Source organism: Silurus meridionalis, chromosome 27 (assembly GCF_014805685.1).
Source record: "Silurus meridionalis isolate SWU-2019-XX chromosome 27, ASM1480568v1, whole genome shotgun sequence".
NCBI classification, from domain to species: domain Eukaryota; kingdom Metazoa; phylum Chordata; class Actinopteri; order Siluriformes; family Siluridae; genus Silurus; species Silurus meridionalis.
The window spans coordinates 10411881-10439705 of NC_060910.1; the positions used below are offsets into that span (position 1 = coordinate 10411881).

Sequence of the window (27825 nt, forward strand, 5' to 3'; positions counted from 1 at the left end):
TTTCCCTCTCTTGATTATAGATCTACTTTTAATTGTCCAAGAAGGTTCTAAAGATTTGCCACTGCTTTAAACATGTATAATTGTTGGTAGCTGTACCAGAAAAGGAAACCTGTCCATCCTCCCTTATTGAGTAATGATGCACAGATAAAACTGTTAGAAATATTTTGCCTTTTTTATCATCTGAATTAAACAGGCTCTTGTGAAAGCCAAGCTTTTGTTTGACTTACCTTTTTTATTTAGAAAAGGATTTGTTGAATTAGTGACTGAAATGACAATTTGTACTAATTTATACTTGTGCCTTTGTTTATCTTGAAGGTAATTTTCAAGTTTATTGCAGTGCTATAACAAATGATGGTGACTAGCAAGCCGATTTATTTTAACCCACAGTATACAGAGTTCAAATCCCAGCCCTGTGAAGCTGCCAATGCTGGTTTCTTGAACAAGACCCTTAACCCTCAACCAATTGCGTGAATGTAAATCGGAGTTGATAAGCGTGTCTCACAAATGCCACATATGTAGACTGAACAGTGCCAGAGGGTTAATGAGCAGCTAAACGAGTTGTCGAGCAACTTAATGGAAAGAATCTACATTCTAACAAACCAAAGGGAGGGAAAAACTGCCTGAGGCTGTATACTGAAAAGTAAAAGGAAATGATTGTTACCAAATGTACTGTAGGTTAGGGTTAAAAAAAATACTAATACTAGAAATTACATTAAAACTCCTATTTGCTAGAATATTAAAGAGCCTGGTGCTTTTCAGACCTCAAATTAAGATGTGTAATGTTTCTTGGGTTGAATTAAGGCTAAACTGCTGATTGGGCAGCAATGAAAAGATCGTATTTGTACAGGAGAAACTATTTCTGATATTTTTTGACAAACGACAGGTATTCCTGCACATCATCCGGTGACCCCACTACGAAAGGAACCCTCTGATGCACAGCCTCAGGCTTCACGTCTAGGATTCGTTGTGTCCCTGTGGTGGCAATTCCTCCAGCTTGCTCCACTAGGAAGGCAATGGGGTTACACTCGTACAGCAGCCGTAACTACACCAGGAGGGAGAGATGGAGGAAGTTAATTTCAGTTTTAGTATAATCTGTAAACTTTTTTTCATTTCCTTCAAAAATACACTGACCAGACTTTAAGTAGCTCTCTACTGTAATTTGATTACAAATCTTTCCTCCATACTGGCTAATTTGCACTGTATAGTGACAGGTTGCACTAAGTTGAACATTTAATTGCAGAGAGATATATAGAAATATACCTTATGTTTTTATGCCACATACAAACTAGTCTACTGGCAGCTAATCTGCTTGCTACCCTTTTTCTTTTCTTTTTTAAGAATGGTACAAAGACCAGAAAGCATTATTTTTATATAACATTTCAAGCAATTGATAATGCTACATAATTCCGGGGTTTGATTTAGATGTTTGTGTTCAGTATTTGAACTGCTTTTCTTTGAGGCTGGCCTCATTGGCATGTTAGTTTCAGTCACACAAACGTTTCAGAATTGTTTTTTGTTTGGGTTTACCAAAAATATTTAAAAATTCCAGAATTAATTTTCAATTCTTATATTTGTGATCTTTAATGAATGTTTTTCTTAGGTGACTCATTTGTAACCAAACTGCATTTTAAGGCTAACAAAAACACAGTCTCAATAATCTGCAAATGTGTTTTAGTTCTCTTCCTAATAAAAGTTTAACGTCCCTGTTTTTCACATAACATGAGGCAGGAAAAGACTGCCTGCCTGCACCCCTTGACCAAAGCAAATCTAGTTCACAGATAACAGGTAGATCACACAGTCCTACAATGTTTGCTTATTGACTTATGAAAACATTAATGACAAAGTGGGATCGCATCTATCCTTACGTAGTGTATTACAGCTAGAATGTATACATTCTGGTTTGCTGACCATAAGCTAAACTAGGGACTGATTTAGTAGAGCACTACACACACAGCTGAGATTCAACATTCATCATGGAGGTAAATATTTACATCCCTTCTGAAAGTATTGGAACAGCAAGGTCAGTTCTGCTGTTTATGCAGGCAATTGAAGACATTTGGGTTTGAGATAAAATCAAATAAAAAAATTTCCTGATATTTTACATTTAAATGTGCAACTTGGGACATTGCATATTTATTGGCAGAATTTCAGATGAGAAATGGGTAGAAACAGATCTTACAATAGTTTAAAGTAAATAATACTAATATTTGGTTGCACGTCCCTTGCTTGCAACAACTGCATGACCATGACTGCCAGAGTCTGGTATTGATGTCAACAAATGTTGTTTTTGGGGTTTGTCTTCACAGCTCTTGCAATGTTTCTGTCATCAATCACTGTTGGTTCCCTTGAGTGACCTGAATCATGTTTGGTGGTTAGTATGCCAGTGGTTTTTTCTTTTTCAAAACATTCCATATTGTTGTATTTGATATGCCCACTGCTTGTCCAGTGATTCACTTTTCTCTGATAAACAGCTCTCTGTTCTCCATGTGGATTTTTCCTTCTTTAACAACAGAAACAATTTCACAATTCACAATTTCACAATTTCATTTTGAGCTATACATTGTGGCAGTGAGACACATGGACATTAATAAACACTTATCATACATACTCATATATATATATATATATATATATATATATATATATATATATATATATATATATATATAAAATTCCTTAGACCTCATGGTTGGTTTGTCCTCTGACATGCACTGTTAACTGTGGGATCTCATATAGACAGGTGTGTGCCTTTCCAAATCATGTCCAATCAACTGAATTTACCAATCAAGTTGTAGAAACATCTCAAGGATGCTCAGTGGAAACAGGATGCACCTGAGATCAATTTTGAGTGTCATGGAAAAGGCTGTGAATACTTATTTTCAAGTGATATTTTCGTTTATTATTTTTAATAAATTTGCAAAGATTTCAGACAAACTTCTTTCATGTTGTCATTATGGGGTATTGTTTGTAGAATTTTGAGAAAAATAATGAATTTTATCCTTTTTGGGATAAGGCTGTAACGTAACAAAATGTGAAGTGCTGTGAATACAATGCCACTTATGTAAAGGAGGGCCAAGAAATTTGAAAACTATTAAGCTTTTTCTGCCCTGTTTAGATCCCTAATAACTTTGATCATGATAATAATGCAGGTTTTGTCAGTACTAATTAAATAGCAGAGGATTCTGGGCACATATTAAGTCATATTCTGGATATTAATGAAATTTTGAAACGGGATCAAAAATAAACTTAAGTAATGGTGATGAGTTAGATTGTCAGAATGGTGATGAATCAGAATGGCAGAATGGTAATGAACCAGATTGACAGATTTGTGATGAATCAGATTTGTAAAACACATCTACAGCCATGTTACGGTAAGACAATGATTGTCTGACATTTCAATTTATGTCAAAACCGATAACACTGTTAGCTCTACTTTAATATTGTCTTATCATTACATGGAGGTAGTTGTGTTCTACAAATCTGATTAATCACCATTATTACTTTGCAAACATTGTCGAGATAAAGCAATATATGTGGACCAGCATTGATTAGCACTCATTTTCTAACAGAGTACAGTAGCTAAAATGTGAAGGCATAGCTGCTAAAACTTGGTTAAAAAAATGAAACAGATCACCAGCTGATGTTCTGCTTGGTTTGTAATTTAGATCAGCATCAGTTCCAAGTGACAGAGTAAGGTCCTTTCCAGGAACTGTACAGAATGCAGAAACAAAAGCATATCCTGTTTCTGCTCTTAGTATCTGTGCTCTAGGTTCTGGCCTTTAGATTCTCCACTTGTATGTGCTCAGACACTTCAGTGCACTTATTGGCATTTTCTTTAAAGTGTTGTAAATTGGTTGCCATTATGAAAAACCCACCTTTCCTTTTGGGCTCTTCTCATTGGCCGGGTACAAGAAGATCCCACCATAAGCAATTGTACGATGAACATCTGAGACCATGGAGCCCACGTATCTGGCACCATACGGAGCACTGCCATCCTGCATAAGAAAATCCAGGATTTAAAAAACTTTAACTGTATTGCAACATAACCAAAGCATCACATTTTAAAAACGCAATTTCAACATGGCAACCTATGTCCAGAATGTTGAGTTTCCAAGATGACACTATGGACACTATGGCAATTCATGTAATTTGTGTAATCTGCAAGCCTATGATAGTGTACACAACTACTAAACATACTATAATTAAATACAGGTTTCATTTCTGCACCAGATTCTCATGAGGAAGTGAAATGTGGTTATTCCTGTAAAATACAACCCGATGACAGTTGTTTTAGTACATCAGTGTATTTCCTTACACTTTACTTTATTTTTTACTTTATTCCATTATTGTTTGACTTGTAGCGTTTTTGAAGCAGTGATGTTTTCATTAAAAATATTAGTTAGATTTATGCTTTTATCATTTGAATACTGTCATAATAATATTGTCACCTTCTGAGTAATGTATAGTTTTTATAATAAAGCTATACAGTGGTGTGAAAAAGTGTTTGCTCCCTTCCTGATTTCAGATCATCAAACTAATTTATCAGTCAAAGATAACACAAGTGAACACAACATGCAGTTTTTAAATGAAGGTTTTTATTATTGAGAGAAAACCAAATCCAAAACTACATGGCCCTGTGTGAAAAAGTGTTTGCCCCCTAAACCTAATAACTGTTTGGGCCGCCCTCAGCAGCAACAACTGCAATCAAGCATTTGCAATAACTTGCAATGACTCTGTTACAGCGCTGTGGAGGAATTTTGGTTCACTCATCTATGCAAAATTGTTGTATTTCAGCCACATTTGAGGTTTTTTGACCACGAGCCGCCTTTTTAAGGTCATGCCACAGCTTCTCAATAGGATTCAGGTCAGTACTTTGACTAGTCCACACCAAAGTCTTCATTTTGTTTTTCTTCAGCCATTCAAAGGTGGACTTGCTGGTGTGTTTTGGATCATTGTCCTGCTGCAGAACCCAAGTTCGCTTCAGCTTGAGGTCACGAACAGATTTTTTGACATTCTCCTTCAGGATTTTTTTGGTAAACATCAGAATTCATGGTTCTATTTATCACAGTAAGTCTTCCAGGTCCTCAAGCAACAAAACAGCCCCAGACCATCACACTACCACCACCATATTTTACTGTTGGTACGATGTTCTTTTCTGAAATGCGGTCTTACTTTTACGCCAGACGTAATGGAACACACACCTTCCAAAACGTTTAACTTTTGTCTTGTTGGTCCACAGAGTATTTTCCCAAAAGTCTTCGGGATCATCAAAATGTTTTCTGGCAGAACTGAGACAAGCCTTTATGTTCTTCGTCTTGGATCTCTGGCCATGTAGTTTTGGATTTAGTTTTCCCTCAATAATTAAAACCTTAATTTAAAAACTACATGTTGTGTTCACTTGTGTTATCATTTACTAATATTTAAATTAGCTTAATGGTCTGAAACATTAAAATGCAACAAACATGCAAAAAAAAAAATAAGAAATCAGAATTTCACACCACTGTAAGTGTAATTTCACAATCAAAACACTTTTAAAAATAAACTTTTTTGATAACCATTTTTTAAAACTGAATCTACAAAAATATTTATTAAATTTGAGTACATTGATTACAATGAGTACATAAATATATGTAATTTGAAGGTTGTTTTGATGATTTACTTAAAAAATTACTGGTTTATAAACTGGTTAACGCTGTTGGACTTTCGAAGTGACCATTCATTCCCATGATCTTTAAGAAATGTAGATGATGCGACTTTTCTTTGAGCATGTGACTTGAGGAATATGTTAATAAATGAACTCATACTAATGTATAAATTGTAAAATATTTGCATCACTATTTTTCAACATAAAGCGCAGGCCTTGTTTGTTTTAAATCAAAGGGTGAACTGAATAAATTCATTAGACCATTAAAGATATGTGTTGTTTTTTTATTATGATAAACTCTTACTATTGAACTGAATACCAGTAGAGATAGAAAAGTAAACCCATGGCCAGTTACTTTTGTTTTCTTGTTAGTGTCAAGATGCGAGATGTATAATTGAATTAGGATTCTAAAGACGTGTGAACATTGGAATGGGGCTAATCTTCAAAGAATATAGTAGGGTGTAAAAAATGCTTAGCAACCTAATAAGTTTCTAGTGATCCAGATAAGCTGGTGGAGAGAATTAAACAAACACTAATCACGATCAAAGTTCAGATTGGACGAGCAGTCAACGTTTCATTACACGTCACTTTTCAGCATAAGCCATGTGTGTGTGTGTGTGTGTGTGTTTGTGTGTGTGTTTGTGTGTGTGTGTGAGTTTGTAAAGAAAGTCAGGTGGCCCTTAGTCATGATTTAACAGAAATGAAGTGACACAAAAGTATGCTGGTTTGCGCAAACATATCACACGCACAAACACAAACACACATCGCAATCCTGGGAACAAGTTCCAACAACGACAGATGTTAGAAACCATTTGAGTAGCAGACTAATATATAAATATAACTGGATAAAAAAGCAACAATCCCATCTTTTTAATCCAGTATGAGTTGATAAGGCTAACAAAGTTCAAACCAAAGTTCAAAATATGCCATTTAATCATTAATTATCCTCGATTTCATGAGGTGGCAGCTGGTAAACTATAAAACAGTCACACTCAGCTTTTTTTTTTGAGGTGCCTGTAGCATCATGTGACTAGTTGTGCTTGAGCTGCTGAATCAGTTTCATATAGACGCAGTTAACGTGTTGCAACCTGTTGGGTAAACTTCACATCAGCATTCTCGTGTGGTGCATCGGTGCTGACTGAGGGTCAGCTGATACAGAAAACTGTGTATTTACATGACCACTAGCTGTGTGGGTCAAGGACGCAAAGTTAGGAATGGATACAACCAGTTTATTTCCTGTGTTTATCTTAATGTGAACATAAATAATAATAATCAATAATACCTTGCGAAGGCCAAAACCAGCGTTGCACACTGGTGAAAAGTGGCCCTTGTGTTTTGTTCATATCAGAATGTCCTCCTTTATTCCATACAACATGCCCTTTACAAAGAGTGAGATTATCTTCAAGCTACTAAAAGTAACTTCATGTTATTGAAAGCGTTATTTTCTGGCCTTGTCATATGACCTGCGGCTCCACACTCAAATCTGTGAACACACCTCCCTAATCATACATCACTTGTTAAATATCTATTTATTGATAGATAGGTCATATGACCAGGCCAGAAAATAATGCTTTATCAGTCTGCCTGTCTGTCTATCTTTTTAATCTGTAATAAATTACCCTGCTCAGACAGACATTTCTAAAATTTCAGAAAACATCTAAAACATTTAATATATTCAACATCTTAAATAGGTTTAATCCTACCTCAGGAAATTTCTTGTGTTTTATGTACTCGGTCACTGCAGGATCAAAGTACATGGCATAGCCTTCATTTAAGCTGTAGATCTTTCCCTTTTTCTTGATCTTCACATTTCTTTCGGTCAGGATGAATTCACCTATAGCCTAATGAGGAACAGCACATTATTAATTAATAAAATTAATTTCATTATTATAAACAGGCACATACTGTATGTGGAGGGAAAAGGGGAAGTGTGCATTTGGGATAACTGTAAAAAAAAAATAATTCACGACTGTCCTCAGAAAGAAGCTCTCAACCCAGTTAAAGAAGAAGTGAAAATAAAAATTTGAAAAATATAAATGAGCAGCAATAAACCACAGATGAAATAAGGTTTGCTTCAGGGTTAGCAGCAAAGTTAGCACTTTTTTTGCTGTGGGTCATACCATTTTAAATAAAAACTAAGTGTCATGAGTTTGTGGTCTGTGACTTGGTCAGAGGCTGAATGTATGAGATGCGAGTGAGCATCAAAACATTACTGTCTACACTGGAATGCCTCACATGAGAGGTGAACAGAGACCAAAAACCTGCCCTTAGTTAGAGGTTAGAGGAGTACATCATTAGGTTTCCATAAAGATGCTCATCAAAAATGAACATACAGCTCGGAATGGGGATATGAGCATATAAAACGTGCATACTTTTCTTTGCAAATGCCTGTCATATAGTCATATCTAGACACTTACAGTCAAGCTTAAATGAAGTAGCAAGGTAGGATATAAATAAACTCCTAGGAAACCTAGGAATAGCTCTAGAAATTTTAGTTTCAGTTTATAAAAATATACAATTCTCTTGCTGATACTCACTGGATCTAACATGAATAAATTGAGTCCATCTCCAGTACTGAGAGCTACTACTGTGGCACTGCCATACAGTGCGTAACCCGCACACACTATTTGATTGCCTGGCTGCAAAGCATCCTTTTCTGTTGGCTCATCTTCTGCAACCTGACAGAAGAACAAAAAACAGAGAACATTTGTATAGTCTTAACGTTACAAAATGTACATAAAGTCAATGTACATAATGTGAGATTAACCCACAAAAGGTAGGATTATTACACAAATGAAACCAGACTTGTGATTTAACGGTTTCTTGTATTTAAGTTCATACAACATGGATGATTTGTTGGCTGTGTGTTAATTCATAGGCACGTATACACTAAGTCAGTGTGCTTTCTGACCTAAAGTATAGAAAAACAACCTCGTGTTGTAGCACCACCTAGTGGAATTTATGTGTAACAGTTTTATAACTCAAACTACAATTTCAAATGAAACAGCTTACTGCCAAATACCAGCATGTATGAGCTGTAAAGGAGTTGTGATATACTAGTGATCCAGTGATTTCAGAGTGAAATGAAACAACCAACATATTAAAAGGAGGGCAAATAGTTAAATCACTAATGTTCAGAGAGCTTATACTTAAAAACAAGGTGTGAGATGAGTCACCAGTATAGAAAGGCACCACACACACACACACACACACACACACACACACACACAGCTAGGTGTAATTTGCTGCAGTCAATCCACCTAATGCCATGTGTTTGGGACATGGGAGGAAACCACACACTGGAAGAACTTGAAAAACTTCACACAGACAAAAAAAACAGCGTTCAGAATTCAGAAACCAGGTTTCCTGAAGCCCCATTACAAAACAGAGTACATACTAAAAATAATCATAGAATCTCATCAAAAACACATTTTCTCAAATTTGGAATTCATGTTATGGCTGCAATTTAAAAACCTTCTATATCGAACGCCAATGCATTAATAATATCAGTAGTTTATCAGTATATAATAAGTATTTTCATGAGTGAACTGTCCCCATAATTCCTACATGTGGACAGATTTATGTTTAAAAGAAGACAAAAAATTCCTTTAACCCATAACATCTGCTAAGGCTGTTTCAGCATAGTGGGGGCTTCAGAACAGTACAGATAGACGTCTCATGGAAATCATTAGGGCCAATACATTTTTGCATGGTTGCATAACAGCCAGCACTTGTTTGTCAATGTGACCGGACCTGGTGCACTGTTTGGTGTAAATGCTCTTTTTTAATATTCTTTCTTTATTCCAAAATAATACTTTTATATATACTGGTAGAATTATTTAGGAGTAGTATGAAGAACAATAGGAAAACTTTTACAAGTTTTACAAATCATACAGGATATTGATGTCAGCATTCCAAGACGGATTAAAGCTACTTTCGAAAGCAAATGGTGGCCTGACTCTGTAATGGAGCTGTGATGTTATTATGTTGAACTTAATCTGATCTATCTATAGATTAATTGGAAATTTAACTAATAGAATTATATTTTACTTATTGGCCTCCATGTATTTTCCAAAATTTTATAGTTTTTTCTTTATAGCAAGACACCAAGAAACATGATTCCTCTGACAGCACCAGCTCATAATTGAAAGAATGTTTTTTGTGTTATTTTTTCATAATTTTGTGTATGTATCTGCATCATTGTGTGAACTGAATTTGAGCCTTGGTAAAATAGGTCAAGCACCAGAGCACATATTGAGAAATACAATAAAGGCATGCCATATCTTCATCTATAGATGTTAGAAAGAATTTAGTCAAGGTATTGTTTAGCAGTATTTATTGTTTGTCCTCTTTGTTAGTACAGTTATAAATAGCAATAACTCACCTTTTTGTAGATGGCAAATATAGTGCCTATAGGAGCCAAGCAATCGATGTTGGAGGACCCATCCAATGGATCAAAACACACCACATATTTACCCTGCAGGGTGAAGTGGAGTTTGTATTATACATTATATACATCATTCGGGACAAACTCAAACTATTAAGCCAACTTTGCTTAAAAGTCATTTTAAATGCATTCTTCTTTTTGTAACACTAGATGGCACCAAATCGTAATTTCACACACTGGTTCTCCTCTTTACACTTACTGCTAAAAACATTTAGCTTCCCCATGCCCCAATAATCAATGATCCTTTCAGTGGCTCATCGTTGCCATCACAAAAATGTTCTTACTTCTTCTTCTTTTTCTTCTTCTTCTGCTTTTCTTTTTTCAATGGTTAGTAATCACATCAACACCTTATTTAATAGCAAGGCAAGAAAAAAAACCAGACAGGCCCCGAAATAATGGTCACCAACCTGTGGAGTGTATGGTTGCAATATTTTTTATTACATACAGCTTAATTATAAACCTAATATTTAAATCGTTTCATTGTTTTTTCGAAATCTGACATTAATTTTTTACAGTTAAAGAGGATTTTCTGGCTTTAAGATAGTACTAGTGAAATTTGAGGTTGTGTTCAAGGAAAATTTTAAAACCTTTAAAGGTTTCTCTTTGTAAAAACATTTTGTTGAGGCTCTGTTCAGATTTGGTATTAACATCTGCATGATATGATCCAAAGCGGCAGGTAAGACAGAACCATTTTAATAATTTCTTCTTCTTCGTTCGGCTTCTACCATTAGGGGTCGCCACAGCGGATCATCCTTCTCCATACCCCCCTGTCCTGTACATCTGCCTCTTTCACCCTAACCACCTGCATGTCTTTCCACATGTACTCTGTCTTACTCCTACTGACTTTTATTCTCTTCTCTCCAGCGCGTACCTCCACCTCTCCAGGCTCTTCTTAACCTGCTCCCTACTTTCACCACAAATCACAATATCAACCATTTCAATCATTTCATTCGCACGAAAAGACTATTGTATGAAGAAGGCTGTAGTTTTGTGGAAGTTCAGCAAATGGAGCGCCATCTACTGGTCAGAAGCTGTTAATGCTTATATAAATCAGAATTCTGGAAACGCAGACATGTAAAGTTATAGCATTAAAACACTATTTCAGGATGATAATTCTTTCCAACAAGCTAACACTGCACAATGTTGATAACATTAGCATGCTCCATTTAGACTGGTTTAGCTTCATACGTGTTATTTGTTGTAATCACTGAATACTTTTATAGTGTTGTCAATCAATAATGTGATTGCTGTTATTTCATAATTAATTTCAGTGCCATGATGACCACACTGTCTTGCTAACAATTACTTAGCCACTTAACTATGCTGGTGTAGATATGCTATGGATTTGGTATTACAGACTTTTCTTGTTTCATAAAATGTGAACCGGTATTTCTTGTTTGCATCTAATGGACTGGGATAGTTGATCCTTTGTCCATATGAGCTTTTTGTTGTGATTAAGAATTCTTTGCAGCTGGATGCCCAGACATTGGACACAGGAGGTCACACCTCATTGATCACATTTGGTCAGTAATGGCAAAATGTACCATTTTAAAAATAAAACACGAGCCAATACCAGACAGAATATCATATGTCTTCTTGACTGTTTATCTTTCGGATGAAATTTGTTAATTAAAGTGGCAGGAACTAAGATGTGTTTATTGTCACCATGTATTTTGGTATATTGAACAGAGTTTGTTCACCTATCAAATTTCATGTGTTTTTAAACAAAACCCAAGCAAACACGAATATACTGTAAGCACTATGTCATTCCTGCACCTGCAACCTACTCGTTTCTCTTTTGGGGTGATAATGACTTCTTTGTTCTCCTCAGAGACGAGTACACAGGTGCCATAGGAGGCCTGCAGCATGTTGATGACAAGATCATTGGACAGCACATCCATCTTTTTGACCTCATCTCCAGTGACATTAATGTGCCCAGCAATGCCTTGACTAAAATATGCCAAAATACAGAAATGACACATGGGTAACATTTTTCCAAGATTCTTTACCGTCATAACATGAGCCAGAGTCAGTTTTCATAACCAAACAAGACTTAATTAAAACATTGAAACAATCAACAATACAATAAATATACTACTTCTTTTTGAATATTCTTTGATCAGCAATTTGTCATAAACCAACTTGAGACAAGAATGAAGAGTGGATGTCTGAAAGGATTTTATTTGGCTTCTCTGGTTTTCTCTCGCCTCCCAAAAATTACATTTGCCTGTTGGGGTGCACATGTGTTTGTTTATGATGCCCTGTGATGGACTGGTATCCAATCTACGGTGTATTCTTGATTTATACACTGTGCATGGGATTGACTTCAGACCCACCCTGACCTTGACCTGGATAAAGTACATTCTGTATTTACCAGACTTACACCAGACATTTACCAGACTTATAGTTAACATGTTTACTTACAGAGTTTCATATTAGCAAATGTGATTTGTTGTTTTTGTTATTATTAGAATCAATTATGAATTGATCTTCATCCAAAACAAGTATCAATAACAACATTTTTAATAAAGGCACACATTTTACATTATACATGTGTCACCTAATTACCCTGTTGAAGAATTTCTGTTTCCAGTCTTAATGGGGACAAACTATTTTGAAAACGTCTAAAAGCAACATAAATTTATTGTGTCTTGAAGTGTTTCTCAGTTAAGGTCATACTACTCATATATCATAGTGTGGGTCACATCAAAAGGCTATGGTGCTATTTTTAAAAAGATTAAATAGAGTAATACATGGGGGGTAAATTCAATGGGTTTTTTCTTACGTGTCTAAAGGAACAACTAGCACTTCTGCAAGTCTGAAGCACTCATTCTGACAAATGTTGTTTGTTAACAGACATTTCAGATTTTTGTCTAGCTGTTGTCATTGTCTCAGAATTTCACAGAACTGTGAAAATAGATGCATTTCTTTTGTCTGATATCTGATATCTGTATAGTTTATCTGAATGAATCCCTATCAACAACAGCAACAACAACAAAAACAGTTAATGTTTGCTTTGTTGTGTGCTTTAAGATCAGTAAATTAATTCATGCTAAGGGATAAAGAAGATTTCTATTGATATAATATATTTGTTCTCTACAACATTTGGGTAAACTACCTGACCATACCATGGTCTGCAGTACAGGTCTATGGCACTGAGACTATATCAAAAACCTATTATCCAACTTATCACTTGGATTCCTAAAAGTCTATTACCACCACAAGCCAATATTTCAGTGAACGTATGGATTTACACACATTGGTATTTATAAAACGATATATATTTTGTTGACATTGTGGGTGTTCACTTGTTGCCCAGCCAAATTATTTCCTTCAAAGAGAGTGTGTATGATTTGCATGAACATAATGCTTTTTGATGGCCAAATGCTTCCACTTCTTGTCAGCATTAAAGCATCACTGCAAAACAAAATTTATACTCTCAAAATATCTTGCCTGATATACAACATTTTCCCTGAACCATTTCTTTGCCACAAAATTACCATTATCTGCCCCATCCCATTCCTGCTCCATTTGCAATCAAAAAAGATCTAACCAGGACTTACAGGTGAGCGAGTCCAGCTTTTCTCACAGCAGATGAAATAGCCTTGATAGCTGTTAGCATGGAGTTTATAAGCTGGGTGAGTTCTCCAGTTGCACCCTTAGCTTGTCTCCCCATCTCCATGACAAATCGTGTGAGAGTCCACACATCTGTGTCAAAAGCGGTTTGATCCGACATGTTGCTGTTCGTTTGGTTGCGTGAGTTAGGAATGGAATAAACTACAGTCTGTAGCTGAATTTTAACATATGCAGGACAGGGGGAAAAGCCAAGTGCTATATTTGTGAGTGGTGTCAAGTGACAAAAGAGTTACCCCATGAACTCTGTAAAGCATAGAAGAGGGCCTCTCATTGAAAATAGTCTAGGTGATCATTCTTTTTGCTGTAAGTTACCTGGGTGACTACAGTTTAAAATATAAACATAGAATAAGCAAAAAATATACATATTAATTCTTCACCGCTGCAGCCCGGGTTCAATCCCAGGTCAGGGAACCAACCCCAGCCACTCTTAGTGCCGGTCCCAAGCCCGGATAAATGGGGAGGGTTGCATTAGGAAGGGATCCAGCGTAAAAACGTGCCAAATCAAACATGCGGATGATCCGCTGTGGCGACCCCAATGGGAGAAGCCGAAAGAAAGTATAGTATACATATTAATTCTCATTCAAATTCTTTGAGAGCAATATTTTAAAATGTCACAAGTATTGACTTTATTTTGACCTTTCCAGAGGAGGTTATGTGTGCAGAGAGCGTAGTCAAGTTTACACATACAGTAACTGTACATACAACACCAAAGGATTTTGCTGCAATCTGCTTACATTAGATTGTTGGCTGTAAAGCAACATGTGCATGTGTGTTCATACATCTCTTTAGTAGGTCCTCTTCTTATTATTTTATACACACAAACTCATTACAATTAACCATAAACACAATGTAGCAAACTTTTTTTTGGCACAACTGAATTTATTATTTTCCTTTACAATAAAATACAGGCATAAAAAAGGCACTGTCTTATTGCATAGATATAAAAAAAAAATTTTTTACTTGCTTCTATCTTTGTTCCCAACACATTCTTCAAGACCTATCACAATATTACTAAATCCTAAATTTGGTAATATTGTACAAAATAAGTCTTAATGTAAACATTTTCCAAGGAGTGCAAATGTGGCTACTGACTTTTTTGTGTATTTGTATATCTGTTGCTTTACAAGAATAGATTTAGATTCATAATGAATACAATTTATAGAATATGAGTGTGATATTTGTTGAGGAAGCTGTACGCTTTGTTATTTTGTGGACTTAACATAAAAAGGTTTAAAATTTGATGTTTGGTCTCTCAGTAGATTTTTAGTTTGAAGATTTAATCACTTATAATGCTTCTGGTAGATGGAGATGTACTCTTCAACATCATCTGGGGATCCCAGGACCACCGGGGCCCTCTGATGGATGCTCTCAGGCTGGATGTCTAAGACATTCATGTCTCCTGTGGTGGCCATTCCACCAGCTTGCTCCATGATGAAGGCCATGGGGTTGACCTCATACAAGAGTCGGAGCTACGGCACAGAAAATTTAATTATTCTTATAAATCTAATTATTCTTTTGATAAAAATTATTTAATAAAACTGTAAATAAATTTTTGCATGATAACTGACTCTCACTGGGACAATATTTTATAACAACCCTCACAAACCTCACTAAGGATAAAGATTATCCAAATAAATCAGACTTGTCTGCTTCTGGAGTAAGTTGACCAAAGATTAAACTTTGCTTAAAATATTTTGCAATCAAATCTCGTATCAGTGGCCAGTGTTGACATTATTCACAAGTCCTGTTGATGCAGATAGAGGGCAACATTCTGTGGACTTTACAGGGTGTGACATTCTTATAGTAAAAGGAGAATCAAATTATAATAAGGAAGCATTTACAACTTTCTAAAGAAATAATATGTCAGCTCTTATTATACCTTTCCTTTAGGGCTCTTCACATTGGCTGGGTAGAGGAAAACACCTCCATAAACGAGGGTCCGATGCACATCTGCTACCATGGAGCCGACATAGCGTGCACCATAGGGTGCACTGCCATCCTGCAAAAACACACAGACTACATCAGCACATCAGAGAGTAATATTTCATTTAAAAAAAAAAACACACAAAAGCATCAAGTTCAAGAAAGTCATGAAACTTGACGTGACATTACATTGGGTTCTGGGAAAACCCTTCCACTAAATCTGATGAAGGCAAAATGTAATTGTGCAGGCCAGATTTCATAAATATTGCCAGGTTCCAAGATCAGTAATAAGTATTTATTAATACAATAAAATAAATAAAAATGGTAAAGGGTTTAGAAGTAATAATTCCAGGAATTCATATTCATGTGAGTAACACTGGAAACAAGCATAGGTCTGGTGGTACATTTAAAACAAAAATGTGGCCAAACATGTTACATACACTTGTGAAATGTCTTGTGAAAGGACGATAGTGGCGTTAGAGGAGACTACACAATACTGCAACACTGCCAGTTCAGTTTTTTCATGGGACGGCTTTGAACTTCAACCAAAGAAAGCTGTATTTTAACACCACTTTATTAAGGTGCATTAAATGGCCTTACTAATAACACAATAAATATTAAATTTTGCAGAACTACTCTTGCTATTAAACTAGCTTAGGGAGGTTTTAAAGTTTCAGATCAAAAGTTTTGGATTAGTTTTGGACTAGTAGGCATGACATTGAGCCAACAAAACAAAACAGAAGTATCAGTGGTGAAAGAGACTCAAATGCAACAGAATATATGTTGTTTTTGTGTTGCTTTATATTGCATAATAAAAAAAGAATGAGACGTAGAAAAAAAGACCATATTTGTGTCAACTTTTTGCTGATGCTTCCACGCCTGCGAGAAAATGTGTAAGTAGAAATGAATCATAAACAAAAAGAGGACAAGTAGCAAAAGATAATTTGGTTAGGAATTCTGTTTCTATCTGCTTATATGTTATACATATTATAAAACTCTTTGTCCAGGTGCAGGGCTGTACCTCTGGGAATTTTTTCTTCTGCAGGTACTCAGTAACTGCAGGATCAAAATACATAGCATAACCTTCGTTGAGACTGTAAATTGTCCCTTTTTTCTTGATGTTCACACCCCGCTCAACAAGAATAAACTCCCCAATTGCCTGCCAATGAGAAAGAAAGAAATACACATACACAAGGTCATTTTACAAGTAAAAATGCTTTGTGTTCAGTAACAATTTTGTTCAAAAATACACGATTAATTGTAAATTGAAGAGGAAAGCGTTTTACTCACAGGATCCATCATGAAGCAGTTGACACCTTGGCCGGTTGACAGCACTATCATGGTGGCACTGCCGTACAGCGCATACCCAGCAGCCACTATGTTTCTTCCAGACTGAAGGGCATCTTTCTCACTTGGCTCATCATCTGTGCTCTTGATGATGATGATGATGACATACAATGTGTGAGAATTGTATTAAATAAACTGCATACATATATAGATGTTACTTTAGAAATACTTTTCATACTGGAATTAGCTAAACAGGACTTTATAGCAAGATGATTTTGTTATTACTTACTAATTACTTAATAATCTACAAAAAGGCGTGAAAATATCAGAAAACTCAAATAGGAACAATTGCTACTTTTCTACTTTGAGTAACATTTATTACAATGCAGTAACATGTTTAATACGTGTTTAACATGTATTAAAACTATACCTTTTTATAAATAGAGAAAATGGTTCCAATGGAAACCAGGCAGTCAATGTTGGAGGATCCATCCAGAGGATCAAAGCAGACCACATATTTACCCTTTGGATACAAGACATGGAAAATATTTTAGTCAGAAATTGAATGAAGGATCTCTGAAACACCAGGTATTATCTTTGTCTCTTCTCTTCTTCTGCTCATACCCTGCTTTCCTGCTCCACTATAATGGCTGTTTCGTTCTCCTCACTGACCAACACACAGGAGGTGAATGAGGATTTGATCATGTTAATGACCAGGTCATTGGAAAGGACATCCAGCTTCTTCACTTGATCTCCTGTCACGTTGATATTGCCAGCAATGCCATACCTGTTCCATAACATGAGCAGTAGGTTATTTATTTAAATAAGTATTTGTAAAGTATTTGAGTATTTTAATGTTTACTTCATTCATTTAGATTTATGTAATTACATTTCATATTTTAATTTCAACACAGTCTCACGATATTTCGTAATATAGTCACGAAATTTAATCTATTGATTTGTGTTCATGGATATGTCACTCAGCACGACTATAGCCACAGAGGCTGAGGATCATGGTTAATGCTGACATAAATGCCAAATGTAATCTTTTTTCCCCTTTTTAATCAAAGAATAAGTCTGAAAATATAGGGTTAGTGTTACAGTTATAGTGTAATACATGTGTGTGTATTGCAGTCTCCTTAATGCAGTCTCCTTAATTAACCAGCAAAATATATTTACTGTATTTTAACTGGAATGAACCACTGACAATGATTTATAATAGTGAGTAGCTTACAGAATATAAAGGTGAAAAAAAGGAAAAAACCTTGTGCTTGAAGATTAAAAAAAATACTACATCTGTGGTGCCCAGTGGCAGAAAGAAAAATGAGGCAGAGGTACCAAAAATACTTCCTATTGAAATACATTATATGTAATGTCATGCTCAGTGACACGGAAAAGGAGGGAAATTCATGTCAATGAACACAAATCAACAGAATACATTTCATGACTGTTTAACAAAATGCTGTGAGACTGGACTCGTTATTTATAACTTATGTTATGTTATGAAATTCAGAAGTCTGAATGTGATTTTTTTTGCCCACAATCACAAATTCTCAAGATGGTCACTTGTACTCCTTATACTTTATGATACAACTTTTAATACTTGTACTGGTGCAAACAAGCTTTTTATTACAATTACAAGTTTTGCTAGAATTGGTTTAATTTCATCACCAGTGACTAGTTTAAATCTACTCTTGAGACAAGTTCCATATTCATCAACTTTTGCTAGGTCGAATTACAAACAGGATGTTTACCCAAGTGCTTTTCAGAAACCCATGCAACCTTTCATTACGCAACACTTCACAGTGTTTAAAATCCTAACCTGCTGAAACACTGCACTGTATTCTCATAGCAAGTGCAATGTATGGCAAAGTACTTAAAATGTAGTTACTCTTGTATATGTCTATGGTTATTCTGTACACATTTTGTTCTTCTCACATGCAGTTTGTTATATTTATTGGCATATTTATCAGTCAAATTCACTTATATGTTTGATTGTTCTAGTGGAGCAATAACCAAAACACAATATTTCTAAGTGAATTATTTTCTTAGTAAAAATGGTTTCTCATTCTGATCTTGATTAAAGAAAAATACATTACTCTGTGCCATGATAAAGACATCCGAAATGTCTATACTGTAAATATGCACGTAGTGAAAGCTATCGAATTTCCTAAGTCTGGGTAGTTCTATATTATAAGTGTTGACACCTGTACCTAATAATATAAGCCAGGGGTGTCAAACTCAGGCTGAAATGATTTCATAAAGATCTAGTATTATTGTTATTAATGTCCCGGCGATATGAAGCGTTGATAACACAAACTACAGATTCCATAATGCAGCGCTTCAGCTGCCTTACCGAACTTCTGCCAAGAATATTCCACCTACACCTACTGCTGATATCAGGGGAGTCAAACTCAATTGCACAGGGGGCCAAAACTCAAAGCACACTTTAGGTCAGGGACCGAACAGGATAAACATTTATCCCATCGGTTTTGAAAGGCTCTGTTTTCAGAATCCACTTCTCGCTTCACCACTGTGAGGGGCTTAACAATAACTTTACAATAGGGTTACATACATCAACAGAAGCTCGACTTGATTAACACTGGAATGTTCCCAGGTAGTCTAGCATTCGGTGAGGCAGCTGAAGCGCTGCATTATGGGGCCGGATTTGGCCCGGGGGCCTGAGTTTGACACCCCTGACATAGGTTTTAAACTTTGGTTTAGTACTACATTGTTGTCCAGCACATTTGCATGTTGCATTCTTATTATATCAAGGTCAAGGTCATGAGGCTTTTATTGTCATTTCTACTATACACAGTGGTACACAGTTAAAACGAGACAACGTTCCTCCGGAACCCTGGTGCTACAATAAACAACAACATAGAGCTACAACACAACACAAGCTACATAAAGTGCATCGAGTGCAACCGAGTGCAAAAAGTGCAGACAAAAAAACAGTACAGACAGTGCAGTGATTATAGCAATTATCTATAGCTGAGATATGATATATAGCAATTGATATATAGCAATTATCATAGCTTTTCACCTCTAATCTAGAAGTCTGGAGTGTGTGCAATCTTGGAGCAATTCTAGTTTACAAAGTTAATGAGAAAGCAGTGTAACCTTGCAGAAAAAAAGAACAGCTTGGTCTGATTATGAACACAGCCCAAGCTGGTCAAACCTGTAGACAATCTGGTTAAGGTAAATAGATTCTGAATTACTGCTATTGAGGCAAGTTATGTTTAAGAAGAAAAAAAAACAGAGCAGTAAAAGCTTACAAATCTTACGTTTACACAAGTAATCACCATGCTGAAGGATCTGGTCAGACCAAGCAGGATAATTTTGAGAACAGGGAAGTCAAAGCAATTCCTGCAGATGTGGATGCTTTCTTCCAAAACAACATTTATAAAACACGTGCATGCTGTATGAGATTGCAGGGTTGTTTAACAGATATGTGATGAATGTGAACTTACAGATGAGCGATGCCTGCTTTTCTTACTGCACTCGAGATTGCTTTAATAGCTGTACACATCGCGTTTAGGAGGGTCGTCAGTTCCCCTGTGGCATTCACTTTTCTTCCCTCCTCTAACAGAAATCTGGTCAGAGTGATCGCATTGGTATCGAAAGAGCTATGGTCCGACATGTTTGATGAGGTTAAAATACACCCGACAATGTGTAACTAAAAAGTACTAATGTATTTCTACAACTACAAATACAACACGGAACTAAGCAGGAAAAGGGCGTGTGGCTACATTTAGCCAATCAAATGCGTAGAAAGGTAAAAAGGGGCGGGGATGTGCTCGAATGGGCGTGGCTGTGAACTCTGCTGCCACAAAGCTGTTTTGTCAAAAATCGGTAAGAAATGAAAGAAGCCTTCAGGTTTTTTTTTTTTTTTCTTTTAAAACAGTTGCAAAATTTTCAGTTTGCTGTGTCATTGTGTTATAGGTGTCAGAATTCAATCTAGAGACGAAATAGTTACAAATGTATGGAAATAGAAAACTTTCCTGATTCATTTATAACACCTATACATCAGCACTCAATTGCAACGAATCTCCTTAAAAACAGCAGGTATGATTGTCTATTTATTATTATAACAGTTCATTTAACATATAAGCAAGCAGAGAAGCAGCTTTAAATATACGTTATTTTTATTAATAATAATAATCATCATCATCATCATCATAATCGTCGTCATCCTTCTCCTCCTCCTCATCATCATCATAGAGATGTCATGATACTGAAACCTATGCCACCTGAACACCATATCAAACCAATAAATAATAAAAAAATGTCATGTTTTCTGTTAATAATGTTAACAGACACTTCCTGTCAGAACAAAAAACACATAAAAACATGACTGTACAAAACATCAACATTTTATTCACTTACATTACATATATGACTACATATAACAAAACATCAATATAACAAAGTCCATCCTAAGACAACATCTCTTAATGTGATATTTGGTACAGGATAGGATAGTATTTTTTTTCTCTGATATCTGATTTTGTTTTGCAGGTATGAACCCTATACTAATCTTGGATATCAGATTTAAATACTGCTCGAGTAATATTTCTGCTGCTGCTGAGAAACTAAGAAGAAAAAGAGGAAGAAGAAGAAGAAGAAGAAGAAGAAGAAGAAGAAGAAGAACAAGAAGAACAAGAAGATAAACAGGTAACATATACATTCATAAAAATACATTACTAATATTTCTTTTGCTCTTTCTCTCTCTCACTCTTTCTAGAAACACACACACGCGCGCACACACACACACACACACACACACACACACACACACACACACATATATACATATATATATATATATATAGATAGATAGATAGATAGATAGATAGATAGATAGATAGATAGATAGATAGATAGATATAGATATAGATATAGATATAGATATATGATTTTTGTGAACCTCTTAGAGACACTAGATGTCAGCCTTTAGCAAAATTTTGTCTGTACTCAACCTATAAAGAACGTTAGGTAAAAAAAAAAAAGCAATACACAAAAATCACAATCTAGATTTGGAGAATTTCAGATGACATACTTACATTATAACAAAATGAGATATAAAAATGTAAAAAAATTAAGACTATTACAGGCATGAACAATGTATTGTAACACTGTGTTTAGGATAAAAAACAGGATCTCTTCTCTTTATGGATTATAATAGCTCATTATGTGGTCTAGTGATTTTTAGATAAGATTTATTAATCCCATATGGAAAAGCAGGCAGAGACTCATAGTTGTATTGACAAAGCATTATAATTGTAGTAATTTGACATTAGTTGTTGAAAAAAGACAATGTGTATAGTAAACAACAATAAGTATTAAGTTGAATCTCTGCAGGGTAAAGCTTTTGTTTTAAACTACACAAGGTTATCTCTCACTGTAGTAAGATATAAGACATCACAAACTGTGCTTCTGCTAAGTGTTCATTCCTATATGGTTTTAAACTGGCTTTTAGTTAGGATGCTATTAAATATACTCAAATTTACTGATTCCTAACATTTAATACCCTACAGCCAGCAACACTTTCGAACAAAATCGATCATAAAAATGCAACAACAACACAATAAATATGACAGAAAAAAGAGGCTTACTATAATAAGTGTTAAAAACCTTACACTGGTAGAGAAGGTGCTGCCAATTTGTCTTCACTATAGAGTTTACATCTGAGTATAAAGATTTTCTATGTATAGAAATCAAGTTAAAATGATAATTTCAGCTCACATAAATAAATAAGTCACGGATGTTGTGATTTTATGCAGTTAAAGAATTGACCGTCATGCAGTGGTAAATCTTTCAACACAACCCTCCAGGGTGAACCTGATAAAATGGTTTTAATAGATGGACCATTCCATTACTGATGGAAACTTCAGTCAGAAAAAGACTTACTATTTTTGTAAGCAATCAGCAAGGTAGGCTGTTGGTATCAGAGCAAGGCAGGCTGGAACAAAGTTAATGTTTGCCTGGACATAGAGCTACGTGTCTTGTGTCTTGTACAACTGAGAGCTGTGACAATAGGAGTTATTGTGACATTATATATATATATATATATATATATATATATATATATATATATATATACACACACACACACACACACACACACACACACACACACACACACACACACACTTATAGGTGTCTATAATCACATCATTTTTGGGGAACAAAGTGCACAATTCTGATTAAATATTCTCATAAAATTGATCAAATGTGTCCACACATCTTTGTAATAATAATCATAATAATAAGGAAAGAAAAAAAAGAAATAAATGTTAACTTAAGCATAGTTAATGTAATATAAGCTGAAATGTTTCTGTTTCTTTAAATGCACACATGCTGAGGGTGTACATTGTTGACATTTTAAAAACTTAAAAAAATAGACAAATCCCCAAATCATTTTTTTAAGCACATAAGGACATATTCCAGATTTGGTTATTTGCAGTTTTGACTTTTGGTTAAATGTAATTTCCAATGTCACTATCTGTATCTGTATCTGTATCTGGATGTAAACAGCTGCATTTACACATGTACATACACGTTTATGCACAAGTCAGTACAAGCTTTCAATGCCTTCAAGGTGAAACAAATTCTGCAATATTTAATAGAATAATGAATTCTATTAATTCTACACATCACAGAGACAGACATTTGAAATTTGCGATTAAAAAGGAAAACCCTGTCTCTACACTCCTCGACGAAGGAGTAACCGGAGAGCACCTGAGCTCGCGCGCGTCACGCCACGCTCATTGTCTGCGCTAGACCAGGGCAATACCGCGTTGCGCGCATGCGCAGTGTGGAGCCGTGTCACTGAACTGCAAATGCAAAACTGGCTAGAGCTTAGTCCCATATCGATGTAGACATGTGTAGTGTTCTTTAGGGTTTTTAAACGAATAAGAAAGTTATTTTTCTTTTATAAAGTGGTACCCGTGCTAAATATCTTTGAAAGACGCAACGGCGGAGTGTGACCTCACAACTTCATGCCAACCCTGCACAAGCAAGCACGCGCCTTTGGAAACGAATTAGGTAAGTTTTATAAAATGTTTATTTAAAACGATTATTTTTTCACGTTGTACGTTTGTGCATGAACCTGTGAGCAACAGGTAGGACTAATTTTGCTTTTGCGTGTCAATAAAAAAAAGCGCGTGAGTTTTGTTAGGAAATTGTTTGCAATTTTGTAACAAACAAACAAACAAACAAGTCCTGCTTTTTGTTTGACACATTTCCCGGGACACTGGGTGGTTACTTGATAGCGAGCTTGTGTTCCTCTAATTATGGCGTGTTTTTCTCTCCCCCTTCTCACACACACACACACACACACACACACCTGTTCTCACGTTGGCCATTAGAAGCTTAACGTGCATGTTAGTTTGCTTGTTTCTGTTGGATTATGTTGGTGAAAGCAGGAATATTTTTGCAATCTATTCAGACTGACCTCGTGGTAAAGAAAAGTTCTACCATGCTGAAGAGGACACCCCTCAATATCTCATGTGCTTTCTTCACCGTTACTATCAAATGCATATGTGTCAAGGAAAAAAACATGCATCTAGAAAACATACTTGGCTGCCAAGGATTAATTGTGAAAATCTTTTCAAGGATTTCTGTAGGTTTTGGGTGTATTGAATGGTTACTGAATTTCCTGGAGAACTCCTTTTAGGTTAAAAGTGCACAAGGGCTTTCACACTACTACAGTTTTACCCCTAAAAACAATAGTAAATCCCAGTTTCACTGTCTCACATTAATTAAACTGTGTTTAAATGAAAATGCAACCTGGATTATAATAAGATAAGATAAGATATACCTTTATTCGTCCCACAGTGGGGAAATTTCTTAATCTTCAGTAGAGTGAGAGAGGTGTCAGTTATTTTGCATCAATAAAGCTGTTGACCTCAGAGAATGAAAAACATAACTCTAGACTTTATATCCTAAAAATATGCATGCATTGTACTTTAAAGGTTTATGTAGCTTTCTTTAAATAATCAGTAGGTATGTCAGGTTGATGGTTTAATTGATCGGAAAGCCTTCATGTAAACACTTCAGTTGATCGACTTGAGCTCAGTCTGAAATAAGTTTAATTGGATTCAAAGGAAGATATGGCAAATAAGAAAATAAGCCACCATAATACAAAAAAGATGTACTGTAAATATAAGATGTTAACTCCACTGAATTCCCTACAATAGCTTTTCAACAGTTTAGTACATATTGATGTGCGATTGAGGATTTTTTATTTTTTTATCATTCGAGTCAACTTCACAATTTGGCTGGTATTTGACTGTAACACAACGAAATAACTGTTAGCCTATTTTGGATAAAACGTGAACATAACAAATTGCTTTGTTGGATAACTTTTTAATGTTCAATAGTTTGTACGGCACCATTCTACTTCCTTTCAATAGACAAAAGTTATATATAAAATATAGCAAATAACTAAGGTGTAACAGCTATTTAAATTCTATAACAATTATAATATATAAAAGTGTGCATTAATAATTTATAATAAGATTGAGGGTCCCCTGTTCCATCCTGAGCTCAGGTTTCTGCCTGTACAAGTTTCACATGTTTACCCCTTGTCTATGTGGTTCTATGGGTGCTGTGGTTTCCTCACAACCCTTAAAAACATGCCACAATGCATTGACTACAGTAAATTGCTTCTAGGAGCGAATATCCAACATTCTAAGGGTAAGATTGACTGTAACCATGACCAGATTAAACTGAAAGTATTACTGGATTTATTTATAAATACTCCTGGAAAAGGCTAGGACACTTGTGGCTGTAACTAAGTGAAACAGGAATTCCTATGGGATCTTCAGATCCCTGTAGAGGATGTAATTTACACTGCTTTTCCCTCCTGTTTGAAGTTCCGGGATGTTTTCCACTTATCTTCAACACTGACCTCAAAGTAATTTTAACCAAAAACACGAAGTGTTAAGGGCGAAGTAAGGCCTTTACAGTAGCGGATTCTCAAATAGCTCCCAAATGCACATCTATTGTCTATTGCTTCATATTCAATTATGAAAACTGTATGAATTATTTGTAAAGGTTGTGTTTTGACCTTGGTGTACAGTTTGGACATGCTTATTTTTCCAGCTCTGAGACAGAGAAATGCAGACATAGATTGTGTGTGTGTGTGTGTGTGTGTGTGTGTGTGTGTGTGTGTGTGTGTGTGTGTGTGAGAGTGAGAGAGAGAGAGAGAGAGAGAGAGAGAGAGAGAGAGAGAGAGAGAGAGAGAGAGAGAGAGAGACCTACACTAAACAAAAACATCATTATGTGATGGTGAAAGAGGTTGTCATCGACTTTCGCATGTTATCGCCAGAGAAAATGAAGCCTCTTGTTGCACACATCTGAAGCGTGGGACCTCACTCTCCTATTCTCTTAGCATTTCAGCAAAAGACAATTTTTTAAAGATTTTTTTCTTTGCCAATTTCCCTGGTTGAAATGTGGGAACAAGTCCACATCCAAATCTGGGCAAGCCGTGTCCTGTAATGTTGGAAGATTAGAGATGAAAATTGGCTCATGCAGAGGAATGTTTTTTTTTTTTTTATTTTACTTTTTAAAAAAAGAATGGTTTCAGTGTAAAAGTTGATAATTGTGCTTTCTTCAAGGACATAATGAAAGACTGCATTAAAGAATGTGAGGAAAAAATGTCTGAATGCCCAAAGATTGATTTTTTTCTCCCCCAAGAACAAAAGGTACAATAGTGTTCCAGTGTGCCAGTCAGTGCCTGCTCTGTGCTTTATTAGATGGATAAATATACTGTAGACATGGGGGGTGCACTAGAAATTGTGTGTGAATATTTACTTGTCAGGGTGCGGGTTTAAGTTGCATGATTTATAAAATTCAGGTTTTAAAACATGTCGTTGCGGTTATGCCTAGCCTCTTTTCAGCTATACAAGTTGCACATTAACCCCCACCAAGTGTCAGGAAATCAGAAATGTACCGTGTTTGAAAGTTTGGTTGAACAGTGTCTTTTGCACAAGCATCCACATAGCCTATACGATTAGTTTCCAGTGACCATTTGGCTGGAGTCTGTGTGAAGTTATCACCTTGTTGAGAAGATTGTATGTGGAGATCAAAGATCAAGTGTGTGGTTAAGGGAAATGCCACCTCTGGCACCCTGCTAGGCTATAAAACTGCTCCATGTTTACCCAGGTGAAATTACTTCCACTTTGCTACTTAGATAAAAGTTTGCACATCAAGTTTATGTTGTTGCAGTCACTGCAGGGCTACTTTAATGGGTTTTCAGTATGTTTAGTGTGGGAGGAAGAACATCTGCCCTGGGTTCATTTTAAAGAATTACATTTTTGTTGGTCATTGTTTTTTCCATTGTATTTTATTACCAGTTTGGTACAACCAAGTTTTCAGACTAACCCGATTCCCAATGCAATGATTTCCATTTCTACACAGCACCATTTATCTTCCATTCTACTGGAGTTGAAGTGATATCACAAAATATCCAGGGATTAACGCTGTGTGAATATTTGAACCTAAATTGTTGCATAAATGCAAATGTGCTGCTTGAATAAAAGAAATAAACAACCCCTCTGAACTCTTGCTGGTGCCTGGTCCCTGCATTGTGATGACCAAAGTATACATATATTGTCAGAGCACACAAATAATTAGTAATGAAAAAGAAATTTGACTCCTCAAACATTGGTGAAACCTGATCTTTTTTTTTTTTTTCTTCACTGACCAGCATTGTTGAACAAATAGCTAGATTCTGGCCTAATGATGGCAATCCTTTCTAGGCTTTTGATAAGTTAAATTAATTTTACATTGCATACACTACATTGATAGCAAACCAACTGGAGTCTTATTATGTCGAGTTGCACATGTCATGGAGCACTGAATATATTTAGCACTGAAT

General features: G+C 35.7%; 3 protein-coding genes across 4 annotated transcripts in view; 1 reads left to right on the forward strand and 2 right to left on the reverse strand.

Moving 5' to 3' along the window:
• Window positions 1-367: 367 nt before the first annotated feature.
• On the reverse strand, window positions 368-13863 carry fbp2 (fructose-1,6-bisphosphatase 2). The gene is made up of 7 exons (XM_046841825.1): window positions 13655-13863; window positions 11879-12041; window positions 10029-10121; window positions 8182-8322; window positions 7348-7485; window positions 3876-3995; window positions 368-1042 (listed from the first exon to the last, which is right to left on the reverse strand). Exons 1-7 carry the CDS (start codon window positions 13825-13827, stop codon window positions 854-856), a joined length of 1017 nt encoding a protein of 338 aa, XP_046697781.1. The 5' UTR covers window positions 13828-13863; the 3' UTR covers window positions 368-853.
• Window positions 13864-14585: 722 nt separating this feature from the next.
• On the reverse strand, window positions 14586-20671 carry LOC124380913 (fructose-1,6-bisphosphatase 1-like). Its single transcript, XM_046842229.1, has 7 exons — window positions 20411-20671; window positions 17562-17724; window positions 17368-17460; window positions 16941-17081; window positions 16672-16809; window positions 15607-15726; window positions 14586-15196 (listed from the first exon to the last, which is right to left on the reverse strand). Exons 1-7 carry the CDS (start codon window positions 20578-20580, stop codon window positions 15008-15010), a joined length of 1014 nt encoding a protein of 337 aa, XP_046698185.1. The 5' UTR covers window positions 20581-20671; the 3' UTR covers window positions 14586-15007.
• A 3080-nt stretch (window positions 20672-23751) lies between these two features.
• kank1a (KN motif and ankyrin repeat domains 1a) overlaps window positions 23752-27825 on the forward strand; it is a 42653-nt gene continuing 38579 nt past the window's right edge. For both annotated transcript variants that reach the window (XM_046841718.1, XM_046841719.1), the window contains exon 1: window positions 23752-23987. The gene's annotated coding sequence lies outside the window, so the exon portion shown is untranslated. The remainder of the gene's footprint in view (window positions 23988-27825) is intronic.

Coding starts and splice junctions, on each gene's coding strand:
- fbp2 (XM_046841825.1), bottom strand. CDS start 13,827: ATGTCGGATCAAACCGCTTTTGACACAGATGTGTGGACTCTCACACGA. Junction 10,122..11,878: donor TCACCCCAAAAGAGAAACGA/GTAGGTTGCAGG, acceptor TTCACCCTGCAG/GGTAAATATGTGGTGTGTTT. Junction 1,043..3,875: donor AGAAGAGCCCAAAAGGAAAG/GTGGGTTTTTCA, acceptor CTCCTGGTGTAG/TTACGGCTGCTGTACGAGTG.
- LOC124380913 (XM_046842229.1), bottom strand. CDS start 20,580: ATGTCGGACCATAGCTCTTTCGATACCAATGCGATCACTCTGACCAGA. Junction 17,082..17,367: donor TTTTCTCTATTTATAAAAAG/GTATAGTTTTAA, acceptor ATCATCATCAAG/AGCACAGATGATGAGCCAAG. Junction 15,197..15,606: donor TGAAGAGCCCTAAAGGAAAG/GTATAATAAGAG, acceptor TCTGTGCCGTAG/CTCCGACTCTTGTATGAGGT.